The sequence below is a fragment of the Idiotropiscis lumnitzeri genome, chromosome 15, assembly GCF_059441095.1.
Source record: "Idiotropiscis lumnitzeri isolate Australia: NSW breed Sydney's pygmy pipehorse chromosome 15, RoL_Ilum_1.0, whole genome shotgun sequence".
NCBI lineage: Eukaryota > Metazoa > Chordata > Actinopteri > Syngnathiformes > Syngnathidae > Idiotropiscis > Idiotropiscis lumnitzeri.
Genome location: NC_142405.1, coordinates 9,514,100 through 9,539,072, shown reverse-complemented (window position 1 = coordinate 9,539,072; position 24,973 = coordinate 9,514,100). Strand labels below are relative to the sequence as shown.

The 24,973-nt window shown below is 40.0% G+C and overlaps 1 protein-coding gene across 3 annotated transcripts; it reads right to left on the bottom strand.

Annotated features, from left to right (window-relative positions):
- Positions 1–506: 506 nt before the first annotated feature.
- On the bottom strand, positions 507–23,732 carry LOC148322766 (serine/threonine-protein kinase N1-like). Of its 3 annotated transcripts, none has more exons than XM_088317097.1 (22): positions 23,274–23,732; positions 11,230–11,530; positions 10,346–10,491; positions 9,991–10,111; positions 9,420–9,565; positions 9,127–9,340; positions 8,573–8,767; positions 8,331–8,440; positions 8,029–8,172; positions 7,806–7,881; positions 7,430–7,571; positions 7,253–7,328; positions 5,887–5,978; positions 5,183–5,255; positions 4,376–4,467; positions 4,098–4,274; positions 3,800–3,862; positions 3,632–3,708; positions 3,009–3,151; positions 2,488–2,595; positions 1,496–1,576; positions 507–1,413 (listed from the first exon to the last, which is right to left on the bottom strand). In XM_088317097.1, exons 1-22 carry the CDS (start codon positions 23,292–23,294, stop codon positions 1,198–1,200), a joined length of 2,814 nt encoding a protein of 937 aa, XP_088173223.1. In that variant the 5' UTR covers positions 23,295–23,732; the 3' UTR covers positions 507–1,197. The 3 variants fall into 3 exon arrangements, with proteins under 3 accessions (XP_088173223.1, XP_088173221.1, XP_088173222.1); XM_088317095.1 differs by lacking the exon at positions 23,274–23,732 and adding an exon at positions 14,312–14,624; XM_088317096.1 differs by lacking the exon at positions 23,274–23,732 and adding an exon at positions 14,312–14,624 and having other exon boundaries at positions 5,887–5,975.
- Positions 23,733–24,973: the final 1,241 nt, after the last annotated feature.

The window sequence follows — 24,973 nt, the reverse complement described above, 5'->3', positions numbered from 1 at the left end:
TTTTCAAGCATTCAAAGGATTTTTCTTGGGGTCAAAATTGGCAGACGTTGATCCAGATGTTGAAGCTGAGGTGACAAGTTGGGACAAATGTGCTTTAGCGCCACCTAGAGGAATACATTACAAATGAGTCAAAAGACGTCATAACATCTCAGGCGTAGCAAAATCAAGAGGAAAATAGAAGCAAGTGGATCTTGCGTGCACAATCACACGACACTTATTCCTCAAACCCTCCAACTGCTGCTTGGTAAAATGCCGAAAAACTCCCTTCTGAATTTGCTGTGACTACTAAATGAAATAAATTCGCATGATTTGAACTTTGTAGGGGTTCACATTTACTTTCTCTTTTACCTTTGGAAGGGGGGAAAGAGTTGGGAGGGAGGAAAGAGTTGATTTAGTATCACATTTTCTATTGTCCAAAGACGGCATCTGACCAAGACGTAATATGTTGGCTTTGTTTGAGATTTCGTCTTTTGGCCAAACGCAAATAAGATATTTCAATGGGGAAGTGGATTAAAGTAATTTAATTAAACAAAAAAAAACGTTGACAACAACTTTTTTTCACAGCAGAATAAGAGATCGTTACAAATGTGTCACTTTTTATGAAAGAATGTGTTGTTGTCTGACGCAACAGAAACAACCCGACAATAAGCTTTCTTTTTCTTTGGCGCCCCCAAGTGTTCATTTTGAAGATGCGCATGATTGATACTGACACCGTACATTAATTAATGACAGGCCTGGGTCAGAGCAAAACATAGCAGCAGCACACAGCGAAGACAAAAAGACAAGACGGGAGACAAACACCTGTCAAGACGATAATCAGCTTCCGATTGATACTTATTGGCTCGTTAATCATTTTGCCGACGATGATGCCAATTTGATCTTGACTCCAGACAGTACACACAGCAGGGCCAGTCAACTCAGTTGCTACATAATCTGGATTATTTTCGGATATCATCCGCTAAAAACCCGTCCAGATTGTCTATAAAGTCAGCAGGTCACTGACACAGCAGATGTGCCTGACACGCGATCACTTACTGGCTGATACCCCTATCTTGCGCAACCACACCCACACACACACACCCCCACACACGCGCACACACACCCTGCTCCGAGCCAGATGTTCATCCAATGAGTTCCTTCAACCAGTTATCACAATCGCTTCTCCTCTTAGAGTCTGAAGCTGTCAGTAGACGAGCGCTACTCTGTAGATCCAAGCAGGTCGGCTACATAGTCAAAATCCTTAAAATAGTCCTGCTCCTTTCGGGAGAGGGTGCGTCGCTCGCGGGGCGGCGTGAGGGTCGGCGCCTCGGCTGTAAACTCCACATCGAAGTTGCTGACGTCCTCTTTTCCTGTGATGGACGGCACAAAAGGCGGCGAGACTTTCCGATGAAGGAGAGCCTCCCAGTCCAAATCCTAAACCAAATATTCATTTTGCTGGAGTCAGCGATTCTCATTCGAAAATTACATTCACAAAAGTGTTTTGGTTCTAACTCACTTTGAAGAAAGGCTGTTTTTTGACATCCTCAGCGTCTTTTTCTCCAGATCCCAGCCGCCTCTCAGGATTCCTTCTCAGTAGCTTACAACAGAGCACACATGTAAAAAAATTATGTCATGTAAAGGTATTTAAAAATAAATGTCTCCTTGCTCTTCCCTGTCTTGATTGCTACGCTCTATTATCATTTTCCCATTTAAAGCAGGAGTCAACACCAGAAAAATATTTGCAATAAAATGTTCTAAGAGCCTTCACTATGTGAAGCATGCCATACTGATTAATATTGCGTTCAGTCGACATAAGTGACAAAATGGCCACCCTCTGAAATCAGAACAGACTGATTTTACTGCCCAACTCATATTCCGCTAACACAATATTAATCAGAATGTCAGGTTTTGATTTGTAGGCCTGCATAGAACATGTTCTTGGAAAGAACACTTGAGGGTTGACTTCCCCTTTAGTTTAATTTGCATAACAGCTGAACTTTAATTAATGCATGGAGTTGTTGTTGTATCATTGAACTTAAATTCTGTATTGCAGAGTGACTCTTATTCCTTTTGTACGAAATAAACACATTTGTTTCTTTAAATTGATCTGTCGTTTAATTGACATTTTTCACATCAAAAGGACCAGTGGTATTGGTGACTTGGTATCGGTATCATTGAGTTCTCATGAGTTGAGTACTCAAACTGGTATCGATCTGAAAAAAAAAAAAAGTGTTGAACATTCGTAAATAATAATAATAATAATAATAATAAAGGCAGCAACAGGGAGCCACAATTTAGGAACACTTCTCAAGAATTACAGTAACACTGTGTATTGTTAAAAGCGTAGTTCGAGGAAATAGTCCATCAAAACTATTATCTTCGTAACGTCAATTTGTGAGATATATTTTGTAGAGGATCCTAAGGCCTATGTGACATAAGTAACAATAATGATGTCATTTGACTTCTTCCCACAGGAGTTAGTGAGAAGCTGGCAATTCCAAACCTTACCCGCCTCATAACGCCAATGGCCTCGGACGAGAGGAAGCGCGGGTAGCGTACTTCGTCATTCACGATGCTGTCAAAAACCTCCTCTTCGTCATCACCCGGGAAGGGAGACTGAAAAAGAATGGACGTGCAATATTTTTCTTTTTAAATAGTGTCAGCTCATTCTCAAATCGCCACTTAAATATAGAGCAGCGCATCCTCTAGAATTTAAATAAGATTTGTCGGTCATGCAAGACCTCGCTGTGCCTCGGCTTACAATTAACGGTGGGAAATGTTGTTTGCTTGTTATTTGAAAGAGACAAAAAAAAAAAAGCGTGGTGGATTCATGCAAGTGCGCATTTGCTGTCTGGATGTGGAAGGGTTAAAAAAATGGACGTGTTTTATATAAATTAATTAAACCAGTGTCCAAATGATGTGACCAGAAAACAGAACAATGAGCTGAAAAATTCTTACAAGTCTGCTACAAGATACTTCCATGACAGTGACTTGATAAGGGAACCGGGTATTCTTTTTCTGCCGCTCACCTCTCCGACCAACATCTCATAGACGAGCACCCCGAGGCCCCACCAGTCGACTGCTCGTGTGTATGAGGTATCGGTCAGCACTTCCGGAGCCAGAAACTCAGGCGTCCCGCAAAACGTGCTGGTCCTGTCTCCATAACCCATGCCTTCGTATGGTGAAAGGTTACAAGTCATTTAAAAAAAGAATAATATAATATGTACTGTTCAGCAGTGGTCTCCAACCTTTTTTTCCGCCACAGATCGGTTCATACAAGTTCATAGCTATTCATACGTGGTCTGATTTGTACTTATTTTGCTAGCTTGTAGGTTTAATATAAGCGTAATGCGCCCGAGACGTTTAGCATCGTGACATGCGTCAACAGTCCGTTGTAAAGTAGAATAGACGGTCGTACTTTAAAATAAAATATTGTATAAAGAATTGGGTTATTGTAAAAATAAAAGGGCGATAACTAAACTAAATTAACGTCTGATAAAATAAAAAATAAAATAAAATAAACCCAAGTACTGTAATTTGGCTTTTTTTTTTTCCCCATCTGTACTGTCCAGCCGCGGTCGGGTCCAAAGTGGCCCGCAGCCCGATGGTTGGGGACCACTGACGTAAGAGATAGATGCTAAAAAGGATTCACCTTCTTTACACAGACCAAAGTCAGCTATTTTCACATAACCATCTATATCAAGAAGCAGGTTGTCCAACTTCAGATCTCTGTGAAAAAAGAAAAAGCTAATTTATATCAAACAAATACAAATGCTACCGTCTTTTTTTTTTTTTTTTTTTTTGAATGATCAAAACTCACCGATATACAATCTTATGGTCATGAAGAAACTGCAGACCCAAGACAACACAAGCGGAGTAGAACCTGTTAGACATAGTGGACAAAGACAGATTTCAACCAACACATTGATTCATGCTAACATTTATTATCTGAACATGACAAAAAGTGTCGCATCCAACTTGGATGTAAATAAGGAAAAAAAAAACAAACAAGAGGAATAATAAGGTGAAATATTCATGCTACAACTCCAAGTTAGAAGGTGAAATCATTTTGTGTTTGTATCCGACTTCACATTACAGGACATTTATTTCAAACTCACACAGCACGGGGTTCCGAAAAGACGTCTGCGTGTATGTGCATCATGAGGTCTCCTCCCGCGGTGTACTCCATGACAAAACAGACGTGTTCTGGCGTTTGGAAACACGCAAACAGGTTGACCAGGAAGGGATGATGGGAGCCGTTGACGGTTTCAAAGATGCGCTTCTCGCACATCAGACTGAAGCAAGGCAAGCAGATAGACGGGAAAGGAGGTAAATGAGAGGGAACATATAACGGTACAGATCGTTTATTCGGTAAGTCTGTGTGCTTGGTTATTACCTTTCAACTTCATCTCGCGTGACAATGTCGCCTTTCTTCAGGGCTTTGATGGCGTACAGGTCGCCTGTCCGCTTGTATTCGGACAACAACACCTGGAGTGCCCAACGAAAGATTTTGTTTCAGAATTGAAAAAAAAAAAAAATTTAGAGGTGCAATGATTAATCGATTACTGGACAACTAGTCGATTATCAATGTTTCGACAATCAATTCATCGTTTAGACACATTGTTTAATTTAAAATTGTAGAAATATTTGGCTACTCAGGATTTTAGTTTTCGATGAAAGCAGATCGATTAAATTTGTTTTTTTTTTTCAAAAGTAAAAGTTGCTTTTGAAAACAATGACATACATTTTAGCCAAATTTCTGACATTTTAGAGACCAAATTAGTCTTTATTAATACCGCTGCATTTTCTGCCCGGGCAATTTGACATTAGGTCATTTTTGAATAAAGGAACAAACATAGAAATGTTCTCATTAAAAGAAAAAAACTGATTCATTGATTTATAAAAAAAAACAAAAAACAAAAACCTAAACATTAATTTCTTTATTATTATGATTTGGAGATAAAATAAGCCCTCACGACATTTAACATTTTTCACCACCAGGGGGCAGCACTATCTAAGGCCAACATTTCATTTGTTTTTGTCTGGCATTTCAAACATGCAGCTAATTCAGCACCATTAAGTGAAAAAAAACCCCAAAAAAACAACAAAAAAAAAAAAATTAAAAAATTAAAAAAACGAGACCAATATTTTTGAAAAGCGCTTATCGGTGTCCATCATCAAATGAATAATGTCACATTAATACCTTGCCAAAGTGCCCCCTGCCGAGCACTGCTATCATGTTGAAATCCTGCAAGCAAACGGGGACTCTGCTTGGTCTGCGAGAGAGATTACACACAGATTATATGTGGTGCATGCAACATTGAATATTTTCTGTCGCACATCAATGCATACATTCAAGCAGGTTCAACCTTTTTTCCAATAATGCCCTAATTTTTTTTTAACATTTTTAAAATGACTTTTAAAACTATTCAATTTTTTGCATGCATGCATGCAACTTTTAAAATATATTTAAAAACCTCACATACTCCCTGCAGTACATTCACATATCTCCATTGATGTACTAAATAACTAATTGAACTAACAATTTCGCATGCCAGAATTACTACATCTTTTTCAAGCATCATTAAAAAAATATATTGAGGTGAAATTAAATAGGATATTGATTTATTGCTTCATCTCCATCAACCTTAATGGAATCAATGTATTGCTCTTTGAAAAATACAATTTGTGTTTACAGTGTTTGTAATTCTCATTGAACTGCAACATATACGCTGTAAATCACAGTATGAAGATCTGTTTAAATTAACAAAAAAAAAATGGGGGGGGCTCAAACCCATGACATATTGTGAGCAGGTGTGGATTTCTGGTGTCATGTTGTGTTGGCCATATTGCAACAGGAAGCATGCGGGGTTTATGTGTAGACATAGAGTATGTGTTTTTTGGCACCTGCGCAAGGAGTCCCCAGACTGTGATCTGGACGGGGGGTCAGGAACAGGAACATCCGGAATGGAAGGGGACTCGATGACCGCCGTCTGCTGCTGTGGACCGTGGAACGAGTGAAGCAGGCGAAGAGGAGGACGACAATACAAATACAATAAAAAAAATTGACGCATTAGGTTTAACATGTTAATAAAATCAATTTTTAAATTTTTTTTTTCTGTATGTGACCCTTGGTAAAAAAAAAAAGTTTGGACATCCCTGATACATCTGCAACAAGCATTTCGAAAAGGCTGAGCTAATGCTCATCACGCCCTTAATGCTAGTGCGATTCACTTGCAGGCCAAGTGCCGTCTACTCCCACCCCTTCCTCAACGCTAACTAGTTCTCTAAAAAAACACCAATTAATCCCTTCATGCTCCAACCTCTGATGAACATGCCATCTGGCACAAGCCTTTATTTTAATTATAAAAAACGAGTCACTTCTCACACTGCTGTATTTTTGTTAAACATTAAATTGTGAAATGCAAGCCACACATACGAAATTTTGGGGGAGGGCGTTCAGAGTCTTGTTCAATCGTACCTCGACAGTCCCAGGGAAGCAGACAAGCATCTGTCACTTCCAAATGATGCTTTTTTTTATTAATTAACAATATCCATTTCATTCACACTAAGTGTCACCAATTCCCATATAGTCATGTTAATTACCACAGAGGAAAGGTTTCTGGGATTGCAACCTATATCCTCCAAAATTCATGTTTGCGTTTAATGAGCATGAGAATGTACTGTATTGCGTTGCAACAGCGGGAAAAAACAAACAAAAAATGGCAGTGGCGTAGAACTGCAGAATTTTTTATCTCACGTAGTAACCAGAATTAACACACAGCAGTGTTACATTAACACCCGTCTAACTTTGTTCAGGACACATTTTCCATTTATTCATTGTATTGGATCTCATTAGACTGTGCTGGCCATGTAATTACCATGTAATAAACGGAACAGCACTTTCACACTTTCATATCATGTATGATTATTCTTATATAATACTGTATTAACTATTTACTCAGCTTTCTAGTTATAGTTTAATATTTTCTCCCCTCCATGCCACTCGCCATTTGATTGTATTCATCTGACCAGTAAACATCACGTCATTTGGCCTCAGTCAAATTAAACCTCCCCTCTATCCAATTTAGAGCCATTAAAACTGTCCAGGTTTGAATACTGGCTCTGTTCTTTCGCTCATTATTCACAACTTTCTGTTCTTGCCAGCCACTCTCAGCTTCGGAGCCAAATGTTTCAGACCCAAGAGAGGAAGAGAACTGCAACATGATAGTGTTAAGACGGGTCGCTTCCTCTTTGACCCGTACTGACTCACCGCACTGCTGAAGTCTCTGATCTCAGCTTTGAGGGGAGATTCAGTGTCCAGAGTTAGCTTTTCCACAGAAATTTCTCTGCAAACACAACACCAACCAAATGGCAGATCTTAGCTTTCTGATGCAAATGTAAAAAAAAAAAAACAAAAAAAAAACTGACATTCCATTTAAAGGCTTACCCCGAGCTGTGTGTGAGTGAGTTGCTTGAGAAACCAGGTGTGTATGCAGGTGCATTGCTTCCACTTGGGATGGCATTGCGCAGCAGGCGAACCCATGTGCTGATGTCCACGTTCATCTGGCGGGCACGAAGGAATGCTTTACCTGAGACAAACAAAAGCAACAACTTTTGATGCAGTGCAGCTCAGCGTAAAGTACAAGCCCTGCTGAAATCAACATTAGGGATGGGTGAGTAGTGATAGCAAGAATCGGTATCTTATTTTGAGCGATCGGGTTTTGGTGGAGGCTGCCGATACCAACCACCGATACTTATGGCAATAAATATACAGTACAGTGCGTCATATCACACAAGTCCACTGTTTGATCTGTGAAGTGTACCGTGCTGTTTCGAAAAGACGTTCTTTTGTCTCTGGAGTCTTCGTCCTCTCTCTATTACTGGGTTGAAAAAGGTGACCTGAAAAAGAAGTTAAAAATGAAGTTGGAGTTAATCGGATTGAGTTTCTAAAAGTGATCACTTTCATAAAACATTTTTGTGTGTGGGGGTGTGTGCGCGTGTGGGTGTGTGTGTGTGTGTGTGTGTGTGTGTGTGTGTGTTTACTACCTCTGCCAGCAGCAGGCCCTGTGGTTCCAGATCTAGCTTGACTCTGTGTCTTTGGTTATCCAGAAATTCCTCCAGCTTCAGGTACTTCAGAGCGCACAAGGAGCGGTAATCTCTCCAGTACACAGCAATCTCCAACTCCCTGGACTAGTCCAAAAGAAAACAACAAGATGTTAAGACAAGCACTCTCTTCTAAATAACGGAGGCTGACGTCTTTGGTTTTTGACCAATGAGTGTATTACAGAAATGCGGCATCATTATTTTTACTACTTTGGAGTGACTGTGATGCCACAATCCATTCTCACCCTCTCCAGTTCCACAGTGAAGCTTTGGTCCCACGTCTGATCCCCAAATGTTCGCCATGCGGTCTGACCCACAACTGTGTTCTCCAGCTTCAGGACTGCACTCACTTCCACTGTAGCATGCACAAAAACAGACATTATTTTAGTCATCTAAATGTGGAATTTAAAAAAAAAAAAAAAAATCATCACTACGGCTTTTGTACAGCAACTAACGCTTCCGTTTTCCAATTCAATAAAATACGTACTAGACAGCTCATCATTCTTGCCAGGGATCTTCAGGCTCATGCTACTGGTGCTTCGACTATAGAGGCCGCTCAATTTAAAGGAGGAACGTCCATCTCCTGGAGAGTAAGCGGGAAGAACCACAGGAGTCCCTCGGCTTCTGCCGGGGACAACCTCGGCTAGTCCGACGCATCCCAGAAGATGAACTTGAAGAGTTCCTGCACAGAGAAGAAACGTGTCAATGCTGGAAATTGTGAGGTGAGAAAGTCCACTAAGCACGTATTTATTTACTTTTTTTTTATAAATGTTGTACAATATAAGCTCATTGACTTTAGTTTTGGGATTTTAAACCATATTTTTAAATGATAAGGGCATCTGTCAGTTTTTAAAACGAAACCCAGTTTAGGTCGCGTTCCAACTTTCCATATGAGAGAGCTCTTGCAAGTGTTAAACGAAGTTTAAAGAGATTCGATTGGAATTCTTCGTGCAAGGCCAACAGATTCCAAGGTTACACACTGCAGTGCCTCTATCGTTTCAGACGTGCATAACCGGCCAACAACAGGTCCTTGGTCTCTACCTGTTAGAGGTGATGGTTTGCTCAGGGTGCTGTACTGGTTGTGAACATAGGGTGTGCTTTGGCGGCTGCTGAAAGCTGAAGAGGAAGCCAACGCCAGCTCCTCCTTGATCAGACATGCCTTGGGGTGGTCCTCTGGCAGCTCCAGTAGCCGCTGCTCCAGGGAGCACCTGAGCAGGTCCAGACGTTGCGACGACTCGCTCAGACCACATTGCGCCTGCGGGACATGCAAAGCGCGGTTTTACAGCAAAACTACGGACATTGGCGTATGTTGTTTTGTAAAAGTCAATTCGGACCTCTGCCATGGCCTTTTTGTCTTGGACTTTCCCTGCACCAAGCAATCGCAGCATGTTCTTTGCTCCTTCCGCCATGGCATGCTCCACACGGTAATGATGCCACAGCTCCTCTACGCGCAACTCCACCCCACACAAATCAGGTTTACCTAGCACACAGTACAGAGTTTTGAAAAACTGGTTTTAGCTTCCAAAGCAGGAACAGCGTTACATCCCTTGAAGTATTGTCTATGACTCAGCCTGCCGATGTCCATCCTGACCCAACCTTCTTTGTCTCTAACCTCGGCTAAATGAGGCCTACCTCTTAGTTGTTGGCCAACATCAAGGGGATGCAGGAACATCAATAAGACTCTAACCAGGAGCTCGAGGGCTGTAATGGACAATGTGCACATCAATGTGCGGGCACACATTGTGTCTGTGTGTGAGTGTGTTTGACCGGGCACTGTGAGGTTCTAAAGCAAGAATTGATCCATTACTGCCGGCATCATAAAATATGCAGTGTGACAGGTGGGTGAATGCTAAAACGAGGAGCAGAAAGACGAGTGAGGATGAAAAACATAAGCATGATAGGTACATTGGCTGTCCTCAGATTGCTCCGTGGCCTGCATGGCCTTTCGGATCTGCATGCGGATGATGTCAATTTTGGTCTTGCTGTCCTGCAGCATCTGCTGAGCCGTCTGGAGAAGCTTCTTGTCCTGCAAAAAAAATAAAATAAAAATAAAAAAAAAAATTAAATTAAATAAAAAAAATAAATAAAATAAAATAAAATAAAATAAAATAAAATAAAAATAAAATAACATAAAATTAAAAAAAATAAATAAATAAAAATAAATAAAATAAATAAAATAAATAAAATAAATAAAATAAAATAAAAATCTATTATGTGGACAAGAATAAGAGAAAATTTGATAATGGAAACAGATGAATACCTTGGTAGCTCCATTGGCGTAAATGGGAATCATGTTTTCTGCCCCCTGTTTGACCTTCAACTCGATGTTTAGCTGGCGCTCCAACGCAGCAATGCGATGTTGGTTGGCAGACGGTCGACTGACCGAGCCTGGGGACGTAGCAGCATCTAGAAGTGGAGATCAGAGGGTAAAAGAAAACATTAAATCAACATACTCTCGTGGTAGAGCAGGTCATTGCTGTCTGAGATTATAAATCAGCAACACTCGTATTAATGGTCTTTGTGTTTGGTGAACTAACCCAGGCCACTGTTTTATTCTGCTGGCAGTGACTATCTATGCTGACGTTGCTGCTTGTACAGCGTACTTTGCCACCCAATAAAGTGTTTATTTGAAGACGTAAAATTGGAAAACTGACAACGTTGTTTATTAATAAGCACCGGCTGGCGTTGTTAATTTTGCAACTGCTGTTGAGTCACTTTAACCAGAGCAGCCTTAGCATAAATAGTGCATCCTTAGATCATAAAAACGTAAACTGTGGTTCCTAGATTCAGCGAAACACAACTGTATGTGGCTTTTAAGGGGCGTGGCTAAGTGTGTGACATCAGAAACTTGTCTGGTTACTCCGCATGTGAGCGCGATGGCCTCCTGTAACTCCTTTTCATTTTAGATTTATGTTCTTGCTGTTCAATGTTCAGCTGGAAGTGGATCCGCAACTTTTTTTTTTTTCCATTTGACCCAAGCAGTGTTTATCTGCAATGCGCGCCTTACTCAAATTTTGGATCGCAACACAAAGCAAGTAAATACATTAATAAATCAACTGTTTTGTGTGAATTAACTGGTGAATAACGCAAAAATCAACTAAAGAATTTTAATTCATTCATTGTTCCAGCAAGCAGAAAGTTTACCTTCATTCTCGGTGTGACTCTTGACCACAATGAGAGCATCAAGCTCCTGCAGCTGAGCGTGGAGACACTCCAGCTTGCGTTTAGAACTGCGGAGCTGCGAGTCCACCTGTTGGGCATTTCTCTTGTCGGTGGTGGCTCGCCGTAGATTCTCGGCTCCCTCCTTGATCTTCAGCTCTTTGCGGATCTCCCTGCGGATCCTCTCGCGGTACTCATCCAGGCGTTGCTGCACACCCGAGTCCGAGAGATCGGCGTTCTGGTCCAAGCCGAGTTGCTGCAGCACTGACAGCCCGCCTGGATCAGTCTGAAATTGGGGACGGAAAAAAAGTTTCGTATGAATAAGAGCCATGATTTATTTATTTATTTTATAGCGCTGTAATCCATGTCCACATTTCAGCCTATAAAAACTCCACTTTGAAAGTTGTAATTTGAAATCTGCGCCTAGTGAGCCTAGTGCAGTGTTTCAGTGTTGGAAAAAAAAGTTGATTACAAATATAAATAAGTTGCGGCAGAGTATAAAGGCATCTAAGAATATTGCATCCAGGTGAAAATGCCAGAAAAAAAAAATACAGATATAAACATTTTCCTTTTGGTATGGGGGTGGCCAGAGAGTGCCACCTGAGTCCATATTATAGCTCCGCCCCTAACTCTTATTCAGTTATGGTAGTTTGGGGGACTACTTTTTACTTTAGTCATATTCAATACGTTTATTTGGTCATGTGCACGGCGGTCAGTACAATAAAAATAATTATTTTTTTTTTTTTTCCCTCCCACTTATTTATGCAAAGGAGATTAAAAACAGGAGACTAGGCAAGAACAAGAACAAAAAGTGTTTAGAGTTAATTAGTGGTTGTAGTGCAAAAATGTTACATAAAACATAAATGTAATATTAATAATAAATTATTAATTTAATTATTTATAATAATAATAATAATATCATTATTTTCATTATTATTATTACAATCCATTATTCTAAAGCAACACTACTCTTACTTGAAGACCCTTTTTGGCTGCTCTAACCACCTCTGTTTATGAGGGGTGAGGCATTATGGGGCAACATTGTTAAAAGCCCTTTTGAGTACCTTGAAGGTAGAAGGTCGCTACATAAATGGAGCCCATTTACCATTTAGTTTAAGTGTGCAAACAGCTGAGACAACATCAGTGCTTCTATGATCAACACTAACATGATTAGAGCAGATTAGAAGAGCAGGAATACAGATTTTAATCAGGGTCTCATCTGCTTCTGGCTGGTTAAAGTTGCTGCAGCATTCGCATTAGGAGTCTAGCACTGTGTTACAGAGTTTACCACGTCTGCCTCACGTTTCCAAAGTTGACATTACTATCCGGTAGCCTGCCAAATGTTAGGTTCGTCTTAACATGACTCAAAGTGTGTTTGTCATTTCCATTTAAAAATGTTGTTCAAGTAAAGTCTAGCATGCCATAGGCGTAAGTTATCCATCGATAACTATCTGGCAGGGCAAAATAACTTTGGTAAGCCACTAGCAAAAAAGTTCATCCCAAGCCCTGCCTGGGATGCCTGCCTGTCTGGATTTTAAATTTCACCGAAGGTGGGAAGATAGTGCTTTGTCTCTATGCCCTGCGATGTACCAGCGACTAGTCAACAGTATAAAAAGCGGATGGATGGATTAATTGGGGGTTGTTAAAATAGTGGGAGTGAATTATTTCACTATCCACCAGATGACAATGTAGCACAAACCTCTTGAGAAACTGCAAACCTCAGAAACAGAATCTCAACCATATGGCATCACGACGTAACATCGAATAGTCTTTACATTATGCGATCGCCTTTGGGACACACTTTCCGGTTACGTCAAAACACCACGGTTGGGGGCTTCGGGCAATTCACAACATCACACAGCCAGCCAGCCAGCCAGCCATCCATCCATCCAGCTTAGTAGGTCTGATTACAACGTCTTACGCCTCTGTGTGTATCCAACTACAAGCCGACGGGGGATGCAGATCTGGATCATTAAACGCAAAATCCAACTGCAGCATAGTCGTGGGGAAAAAGTCACAGAATCGTGTGGCACACGTCACAAGTTGAGTTTTTAATCATCATTCTTGCAAATACTAATAAATCTGTCCAAAATGTCTGGGGAAAAAAATGTGCTTTTGGCTTTTTCACAACACTTACATCATAATTCCATTGAGATTGAAGCATCTAGTGATTAGATTTCAAATGTTAAATGAAGATATAAACATGAATATAAATGTGGGCTTGAAATGGCATTTTTTTTTTCAGATTTCACACCACAAATTGTATTCTAATTGAATATGACTGGACAAAGATGTGGCTATTTCAAGTTTTGTCCATTTGTAAATCCACAATAAATAATTTGGGCAATCCGATGTCATTATTAACAAATGGATTATCACTATATCTGCAATATGAGGGATCTTTATAGTGTCTTTTCATATTTGCTGTCAGGAATGTCTAATCTCTCCCTGCTGCAGATTTTGAGAAAGTCTCAGTGGCAAGTGTCGGCAAGTTGAATGACTTTTCATGCCCTGTGCGTGTTTGTGTGACAAAGTTGACCACTGGAAGTGGTTATTAGTCATCCTTTGGGTGGAGCATGATAACACCATGTTGACCCTGACAATCAAACTGGCAGTTGGCAAAAACTGCACATAGGAAATTGCATACAAATAAACAACACTGACAGTGTTAATCCAAACATTACTTTCATAAAATGTAGAAATCAGATTTAGCTACTGTATATTGTGCAGGTGTACCAAACATTAAGGTCAGTGAGTGTACACAATGTCGCCAGCTCCAGCAGGGACCTCAGCGGTGACACACCATGAAAGGCAGGAAAGGAGAATTGGTGCAGTGACGCACTCCTGTTCATCACAATACAACTTCATCTCTGTAGTTCTTACCAAAAAAAAAAAAAAATGGAAGTCAACTTCCACAGAAGGGTCGAAACATCAGCGACCGGCGGATCACAAATACGAGATTCAGATTTCCAAAATGTGAATGAGGAAGCAGCAGAAAAGAGAAGGGCCATGTGAAACGTTGGGGGGACAAGGCGGCCATGTTGATTTGAGCTGAAAAGTTGCCTACCGAATGATCTGTGTCACTCTGCTCAGTGTGTACGGGGTCATCCGCTGGTTGATCCCTCATATAGTCCTCTATTGCATCCTCACTAGCCATGTTTGGCCTCTGGCTTTACTCACCCTCCCCTACGCAGTCGCTTCGCCACCCTGCAACGTACACAACTAAATACTCCACGAAATCCAAACTGGATTTACACTCAAAAAGCCTGTCAAAGTCCAAAGCAAGTGAACGGGCTGGAGCGGAGGAGCGAGAACAGTGTAGACCTCGCTGCTTCCTGTTCTGCTCATGGAGGCGTCATGCATTTTGTGCACACACTCACACACGCGTAGTCTATGCAGGCACTGGTGGTTGTGCAAGTTGGGAGAGCTTGCAGCCACCCAGCTTCCTGTTACTACCCAAAGCAGAGAGGCAGCATTGTTTGATAAATTGTGGTCATATCAAACCAATTGTTACCCCGAAAATATATACTTGTCAAGAAAAATGAGGACGGATGACGTTGATTTTTTAATTATTTCACATTTATAGTTAGTCTCGCCACGTGATATGCACAGAAAACGCCGTTTAGCCACATTGAGTGAGCAGAGTTGAAAGCCCACAAAGGGTAAAAAGGGCAAAACCTTTCTGCTGACCTTCTACTGAAAAGGACTTGACATTTCCGCAGGTTTTTTTTTTTTTTTGCAGACGTCAATAATTAAAAAAAAAAAAAAACAACAACAAGAAGAAGCTAATAGTAGTGATGGTAAAATGAAGCTTCAAATTTGCTTCATGAACCAGCTGCTGTATTTTTGAGTCCTCTAGATGGCACTGTTGGTTCAAATAAAGGGTTTAAAAAAAATGGAAATTCAGTCATTTTCAGCCCAATGTTGAACAGAGAGTGCCATCTACAGGAGTCCAAAAATACTACAACTGGTTCATGAAACACATTTGAAGCTTCATTTAATCATCACGAGCTAATCGTATCACGAGACAGTCAAAGTTTCTTCAGATGGCATTCAGAAAATGCTTTTTTTTTTTTTGCCACTCTTAAGTGCACTTAGGTTGGCCACAATTTTTACTAATGGCCTGCTGATTTTCAACAAATTCATCACATGCTTCCCACAAGATGCCTGCATGTTGACAACTACCAATCAAAGAAAAGCTTCATATCAAATTATGAAAAACAAACAAATTCAAGGACAACATTACAAATATGACGGAGAAATTCACGTGTGTTAAATCTCAGGAATTTAAGACTTGTGAAAGGGCTTAAAAAATGCCAGCATGGGCAATTCTGATCCAAACTATTTTGCATACCTGATAGGACGTACTGGAGATATTGGATCTTAACTCTTTCAATGCCAACCATTTAAAAAAAATAAAAGAGAACCTCTTAAACATGATAATCAGCTGGAAAAATTGGGTTGGTATCACCCCATTTTGAGACACAACGCTGACTTCGATGCCGGCCGTGGTTAACGGTAAAAACATTTTTTTTTTAATTTAAAAAAGCAATTGACGTCGCCACCGCTCCTCGTTCGGATTCCCGTTGACGACATTTCACGTCAATGGCGCTTAAAGGGTTAAGTGCATAATGCTGTAAAGTGTGTGAACAGTTTGCCACTAAAGAGGCAGTTTTCACAGCCCTCTGACTATAAAGTCTACAAAGGATCACTTTTTCAGAGATCCACTTTGCAGCTAGTTGTCATGACGGGGGAAAAACGAAAAAAGCAGTTGGTAAATAATGTGATCAAACTATAATTTATAAAGGTTGCTTCGTACGTCTGTCACTTTACGTTGCGTAGTAAAAAAATTGGACAAAAAAAAAAATTCAATTTTTTTTCACAATTGCACGAGCCCTTGATAACAGTGCATACATCGAAACGGCATTCCATTTTCTTGCCAAACGTGAACACGCAAATCGGGATCAAAGGTCAGAGTCTTCAGAGCAGCAAATTCTAAAACATCAAAAAAAAGGAAAAACTGATTCTCACGACAACAGCCACCCCAGCGGAAAAAGCAAAACCAGATTTATCTTGCTACCTTAGATATGACTTTTTGTTAAGTGACAAAAACTTATGAATCATTTTACTGTCATGTTCTGTTAAAAAAAAAAAAAAAAACCTTATCTCTGTCTCGCTCCTCTGTACCCTTCTCATGCCGCATTTTCATCTCATTTGAAAAGTCTCATTATCACTCACTCATGCGTCACCTCTGTCACACAGTTGAGTTGGCGCAGTTCGGCCCAAAAGCCTGCGGATGATAGAAAGCCACACTTTTGATTAACTTTTACTGGCTCGGTAACTCTTTTTGGTTCAGCGGGGGTCTATAAATAGAGATTACGGCTGTATTCGCCCAAGAATGTCAGACGGAAAAAGGTGCGCAGGTACCCTAAATTGAAAACCAATAGCCACCATAGCGACTTACCTTCATTTGTATCTATTCTCAAGCTACTTTCTAAGTACATCCACGATAGCGATAGCAGGGATGCCACATTTTCCTCCAGTGTAATTAAATGAAACGGCGGTGCTGATGGGTCAGCTCCAGTCTCTTATGCATGCCTTGGTTATGCTGAGATTTTAGTTTTTCTTGCTCAGCATTTGTAACGTGCACTTTTAGTCAAGCCGACTTGACCATTGTGTAGTTTCACACGTTGCACCAGCAGCTCCACCTCCTCACCCTTGAAATGCGACGTCCTTTTAGACATCATGACTTTCATAGTGCTTTGATGAATTTGAGTGCTTTAATATACGAAGGGAGCATTTTCGGTGGAAAGGTCGGATGGCGTCATGGCTTCCACGGTCAATATGTTACAAGCTATTGGCTTTGCCATCTGACGGAAAAATAAGAGCAGAGTCAAAAAAAAAATCTAACATCCTAAACGACATTAAAACTCATTCAATACCAATGACGGCTAAATACGTCAAAATCCTTTTTTTTTTTTTTTTTTTTTTACTGGGCTGGTAGTGAATGAGTGAACATCTTTTGATTTGTGGAGGCACCATTTCATACACGGCACTGCGTATAAGGTATATGATCAAGCAAACAAAAAATCTTCACTGAGCAATTTAACGTGCCAACATGAACCTGTGAATCCAACAAAACTTGATGCAGCTCAGCTTACCTTTTAGGCTTTGATAATTTTCCATGATAGGGTCACGCGCAGGATGCCGTTTCAGACAATGGAGTCCAGTCGGCTGGACGGCAGCCTTTGCTTTAAAGTATTTATTACGAGTGTGTACGCCATCTTGTTATTAGAAATCAAAGTGGGATTTCATTTCTTCAGTTGACACCTTCACGGGTCGCCACAGCAAATCACTGATTAGATAAACATTCATGTATTCATCGACCTGACCTCGATGTTTTTCACAAAGGAAAATTAACGTTGCTTAAGTGGACGTTAGAAAAGTCACTACACACAAACAATAAGTTAGTGTTGACCAATAACACTCTGCAGGCTGGAATTATGACTCGCTTTCTCGTCCGCTACGAATGAGTTAACAGCTTACAGAACGTACCTTGGACTGTATGTGTTGCCTGGTAATCCCTAAAATCCCTCATATTACGGAGGAAATGGATGTTGCTCAATCTCCTCTTGATATTTTTATTTGTGCAACATGGCCGAATGTATGCGCTATACCGCCCAGCACAACACGTGCATTTGATAAATAAGAATAGGAATGCATAGTGACGAAGTGTGCCCAAGTGTTTGAATGATGCCCGTGTGTGTTTATATGCATGTGCGGGTGTGTGTGTGTGTGTGTGTGGTCTACTCCACAGCTGGGGAGGATCACGGCAACCTGAATGGCATCTTTGTACAGAAGTCGATCTTCTCAAAAGACTTGAGTAAATGCTTATGTTAGTGCTCCCGGCTTTGTTCATTGTGAACTTGGCTGCAACAAAAAGTTCCTCTGTTTAGGCTGAATAAGCCCGCTAAAAATCCTCTCAGGGAAAAGTTCTGCAGCGCTCATGCTGAACCTGCTTCTGCCATGGTCATGCATGGGGGAGAGGTTTGAGAAATAGCCGCGTAAAAAAAAAAACACTGTGGCCAAGCAAAAAGGGAAGCAGGGTTGGAAGAGATAAGAAGCCCCTCTTAACTGATTCTGGTGGTAAAACAAAAAAAAAAAAAAAACACACAAACGTCAGCGAATTTTAGTGATATGAAGGCATTGAGTGCCATTGACGGCTAAAGACGTCAAAGATCCCTTTTTTTTTTTCACTCGGTTGGTAGTGAATGAGTTAATTCCAAGGTAATGAAATGAATGAAAATGAGCCCCCGTTTAAAATGATGCACTATATGAGTCGTGTGGTGGTTTTAGAATTTGTAAAAAGAATCCGAGGCTGGAGCAAAGCTTTTACCCCAAAGAAACCATTTAGTGTGACCACTTAATTCTTTGTTGTTGCTCTCTGTAATTAGCTGATGAAAAACCAGCTAAAAAAAAAAATAAAAAATCTAAACAATTTTGAATGAGGTGGTCACATGCAAGTAATTGGATGCTGGGTAGGTATTAGGAACATGGTAAAAATAAACTCTCACGCTGTCAGAATTAATCACAAGACAGCCAAAAAGATGTTATTAAATGAATCTGAACAATCACAACGCTGTAGAATTTCCTCCTGTCTGGACTTTCCCTGTGCGGACACTGTATCCTATTCATAGAATGCCATTTATCCTCCTTCAGTTACCCCTCTAAAAGTTTCCTATGCATTGTTTGAAATAAAATAAAATAAAAATCACAATAGCACCAGGCTCCTTCTAATTGTGCTACTGTCTCAAAAATCGTACGTGACAACAATGGTGGCAGTTTAGATTACATTTTCAAAGGCAGGCATGTATTTGTGCTACACTGCTACTAACTCCATCTGACTCTTGCCAACATAATAATAGCGGGATTTTCCCTCGATCCTGCATGCCGTTTTGGCTTCTGGGTCCAGACAGGACAGGCAGGTCACTGTTAAGGATTGCGCCTCGGGTCTGTACTCCTCTTAACTCGACACCACTATTGTAGCAAACAGACTATCGCATGACCCCAGTACAGTGGCGGGAAAACTAATCTCAAATGCATCAGGTGTAACCACAACCAGGTCACTCATCCTTGGTTTCTCTCAAGGCTTGCTTCTATTAACTATGATCACACCAGTGCCTTTGCACATTCTGAAGAGGTCACAACACATCTTACAGGCTATACATGTCCGGCACAAAGGTCATCTATAACCGGACTCTGACCTAGATAGCTTTCTTTTGAGACACAGGTCCATTAGGTTCAATATGGGTTGTCTGAACGACTCTAAAATAAAGCGATGGCAATTCCCTTTATTCTTCAGCAGGTTGTGTCGATTTCCAATACAAAGATGAAGTATGGTTAAAAGCGGTTTGGGTTAGCGTTAGACGGACAGTTCTTGCAGCAAAGGGAGCTATGTGTTCCTACATAAAGAAATTAAATAAAAAATAAAAAAATAAATAAAAATAAAAATAAAATAAAAAATTAAAATTAAAAGTAAATAATAACAATAATAATAATAATTATTATTATTATTATTAGTATTATTATTATTATTTTCTTTAATTTTAATCATCAAATTGTGTCCTAATGGTATTTTAATGTTCTTGACCTCGGCTTGGAAAACGTTCATTCCTGAAGTGGGCCTCTTTTAACCGAAATCCCCTCATCTCCCAGTTTCGTCTCACCTCACAGGTTGATGCGTGTAAACCGCGCACACGGATGTGTCAAAATGACTGTTTACTGTGAAGGAGCGCCTCAGTTTTAAACACTATTTATAGCCAGTTTATGCAAGTCTTGCTGTTTGTTATTAAACTGAACTTCTGAATCAAAATGACAGCTTTGTATACTTTGTAATTGTAAAATAAATTACAACAGTTATCTCAGATGTCTGAATTGAATGATACTAATCTAATTTTGTTGTATATGCAAGGATGTAAAAATATTGCGAAATAACTATAATTCTCACAGACAAGAAAATTGAACGGTTGTCTTGCGCTGCTTCCCTGTTAAACTCAATTATGTTCCGTATTAATTTTGTAAAGCATTCAATTGTGTTGTTTTAATATTTTTCTATATACAATATATGTTGTTACAATTTGGAAATAAAAATAAATATTTTTAATGACATTTTTATATTATTAAAATAAAAATTATAAGCAGTCATTCAAATCAAAATAACATTAACAACATGATCAACCTGAGGGAGAAGCAAGCAAAAAAAATATTTTGGGGAATATTTTTATTAAGATTTTCTCTGCACCATAAAGTGCTAACTAACCTTAGCAGCTTGACTTCACACTTCCGATTTAATTAAAGAAACTCGCGGAATTAGTGCATGGAAGTTATGATACATCACTTATGTGCTTGTTGTGAGTACTTGTGTGTGGATTACAGAAGAACGTGACGGATGTTTAGGAGTTCCTGTAGATACAGATGCGGCCCAAACAGGAGGTAAGAGACGCACTCAAATCCTCGGCATTGTCTTGTGGCAGAAGCAGAGAAGTGGATATGAGCGCGATTCAAGTCATCGCAGTGTATCATACATAACACATGGGAGACAATCAGCTGAGTTCGATGAGGAGCCCTCTCCAAAGTCTTCCGAGTCCATTAAAGAAAATGGAAGAAGTCACCTCCATTCTGCCGGATGATCAATACAAAAGTAATTTGGCTGCTCCTCTCCACCCAGGAAAGAGCCAGCAGCGGCAGGAGCTCCTCTCCCATGCTCTTACACTTGAAACCCCGAAAGAAATAAACAATTCATGAGTGAGGCTGCAGACTGCATAGCTTCCCCAAAGTGAATGTTACATTATCAGCTCAGCACAGGGCTTGTGTCCTCACCACCAGGCTTGATTTACACCCCGAAGTCAGCTGAAGGAGGCGGGCCAAAAAGATAAACAGGCTGCGTGCAAATAAAACTGAGAGAAAATTGTTTCGCTAAACTTCTGACGTCAGTCTGCGTGAGAATTAATGTGTTGCAAAACACATTAAAAGAAGCAAAAAAAAATAAAAAATGGCCAAGTCATTGAGTGACCTCTACTGACCCGAACAGCCTTCCGGTACTTCTAAAAAAATATATCTTAAAAAATAGGAAAGAGGTGTTCCAAAAAAAAAAAAATTTTAAACAACAGATTAAAATGTTTTTTTTAATTAACTTATTATTATTATATATTATATAATTTAACTGTATAATGTATGTAAAAGAGATTGTTTCACTAATAAATATTTAGTATTTGATTTAATTACAATCAAGCAATTATTTAGAAAAAAAAATCATTAAAATATATTTACAATAACAATCACACATTTATTAAATGAGATAAATTAATAAAATAAAAGGATATTTTCTAGGGGTGAAATAACTCAACATCAATTATCAAATGAATAATTTCTTTAATTAATCGATATAGTATCTTGTTTAAGTTAAAATAGTCCAAATTCTTGGCATTTCACTCACCGATTTCTGTAGTCCTCCATAAAAGCTGTTATCGACAAAATAATCAACATATTAATTGATTATTAAGACAAGTTTTAGTTAGAGTCCTACTTTTTTTTTTTTTTTATTTAAATGCATTTTGAACTTAATTTCAGCGGCTACAAACATTGTCGGACTCTTGATAATGCAAATACTCGGTGAGCCATACTTTGCTCAGCCCTGGCAATTAGTAGTGATATCATGAGTTTCTCCGACTGAATGAGGCCTAATGCGAGAGGGTTCAAGCGACCTCAATCGGTGCATCTCCATCTGCCATCACACACTGATCATCATCGGCTGCCGCTCTGCAGTCACCATGACAGTATCACTGAATACATTAGAGTGGGCAGAAAACCCTCCATTGCCGTGTGGGGAAGCTCGACAACGTACCACTCATTAGTTGCTTTCGGTTATTATGAATGCATACAATACAATTATATTGAACCGCCTCACAGGGGTAAGCTTTTGCTTATTGATGAGAGGTTGCAAGTACACACATGGGAAAGAATATGTTTAGGCAAGCGTAGCGGACAAATATTTCACACATTACAAGGATGCTGAGTATATGCACTGGTATGGTACATAAGCTACAGAAAGGATGCCCTGCCAAGCATAGCTCGAACCATAGACACTATTAAAATTAGGGGTGTGTATTGAAATGAAAGAATCAATGAACTGATCATAAAGAACTTCATTTATGAATAAGATGCTAAGTCGACATATGACAAACACAGCCCTAATTAGAATAGCCTCAAAACTGTCAGGTGGCTATGCCGCCCAAATGACCGTACTGGATTGAGAGAATTAATCAGAACGTGCCTGAGTGCTGGCTGCATCTGAAAGAACCAGTCTACAAACCTCAATCCTGGTTTGGGCTGACACGACGAACTGCAACCTGACACACTGTATGACACCATAACGCCTTCAAATGACTCACAACAGTCTCTACCCGATGCCAACTACTGTGTGGGAGTCCAAGGTAGTGTTCCTTTCATAGAGAAGTTCACCGTGTCCAAATTCATTCTCACTAACTTTGAAAGCATTTTATCATAGACATGGAGATAAATGTAAAAGATATAGATACGCGACTGTGTCGGGTCACCCAAAGTTCAATGACCCGGGACTGACTGATCTAGTGCTTTTTAATATTTATTAGTCAATATTTTTTGGGTTTATAAAATTATTTTTGTGTGTATGTCAGGTCCTTCAACGGCTTACTCAAGATGTAAATTCCCCATTATATATATATATATATATATATATATATATATATATTGTTATTATCATAAAGTGATAACTGCAAACAACCCACTGAAGTCCTGAAGAATTTAGAATTAGAACTTTAAGGATCATATTGATAAGAAGCCATTGGCAGCTATGACGAACATAAAAACTTTCTTCGACGTGTACAAGGACTAGTCAAAATAAGCTGATCAGTTAAGATAAACAAAATAACAAATGTTAACCATCTGTTTAAAAATACACTGCAGACAAAAAAAAAAAGTGCTGAACTTACTTGCAGCTCGTTGGCCATCATGTGCTTCCAGGTGACTCCTATTACCGCCTGCTTGCGTCCAAAATCAGATCATGGTGCACTTCCCAGTAGCGACTAGAAAGCGGCCAAACGTCGGATCCACCGTAGTCAACAAGAGTCCAAAAAACAACTCGTAGGAAGTGTCAGCATGAACCCAGACAGGAGATGCTTTGAGCGGGGAGGAGAGAGGAGACAGTCGCCTCCTCGTCGCGCCCTGGGCCGCATCGCGCAGTGCCGCGTGTCCTGCGATGGTTTGAGCGAGGGCTGTTGGGGTGGCCGTCTGCTCATCCTCTGCAGATGGGACTTGTAAGGGGTCGCCCACCCGAGTCACCACCACGCTGCGCTCCACTTCATGCCGACCCCCGGGGACACTTCGCCAGCTTACGAGCACCTCTGACCGGCCACAGTTGGACGCTGACAGCAGCTCAAGGGAGGGCGGAACGGGCGTCAAGTCACTTAAAGAAGGGAGTAAACGGCTTTTCCGGTTTGAACTTTCAAAATAAGGCTAAAGCTGCAAACGTGTCTTCGCTGCAAAGTGTCCTCACGTCAAGCATATATTTTGTAGCCGCAGGAAAAGTCATCACACCCTTAAGTAGAAGTACAAATACTCGTGTTAAACAAAGTAAAGTAAACGTGCATTTTTGTTGAATGCTTTGTGTTGAATATAGAATACACATTCGGAGAAAAGACAAAATAGCAACATCTGATGGAACACTGACTATTTTGAGTAAAATAATGTGAGAGCACGCCCTACGAGGCAGCGACCCAAATGATCGATCATCCATCCCATTTGGGAAGCTGGAACCATGTGATTATATTAGCATTCATTTACTTAAAGAAGTGAGAATGGCTTGCGACCAGTCCAGGGTACACCCCACTTCTTGCCTGAAAGTCATCCATGACTGTCTAAAAATCAAACCAAAGAAAAAACATAGTCGGATGGATTGACTTTTAACTCTGCGACTAAAGCAGCCTCATTCATTACCCGTCATGCGAAAAATGCTCTTATTTTGAAAAGGTAGCATATTTCACCGCTCGATCACCATAGCTATTACTGAGAGCTTGATGCAGTTTAGTATGCCTCATCCGGACCTGTTGATTTGACAAACGGAAACAACAGCAAGGAGGCGCTAGCGGCTAGCAGCTTTGGGCTTCATTGGTGTATACATTCATTGGCCATAATATTAGGTACTGCTGCACAATGAGATCCAATATGGTTGTACAGATTTCAGTAGTGTAGAACCAAACTGCATTCAACTGAATGTTTTAAATGCGATTTGATAAACCATACTGGAAACAGAACACTGTATGATGCAGTGCAGTTCGACTTTCATGTCAATCTGGCAGTGGCAATCAAAAATATTACCTTTGCAAAGGTTAAATATGTATTGGACCATTTTATTGAGCAAGTATGCTTTAAGGACTTTAATTCTCTTATTGTATATGTAAAGGACTATTTATTATTGTAGTGCATTAAAAATATAATGGATGCTCAAATGTCGACAACACTATTTTATTTATTATTTGAACGAGGGTTTTCTCAGTTTTGCACAGAAAGTGACTTGGCAAATGGAACACCAAAAGTATTGCGGTAATAAAAAAAAAAGATCAAAATTACAAACAATTTTCAATGTAAACACTTCACATGAATGCAACAACATGACATTAAGACACAATAGATG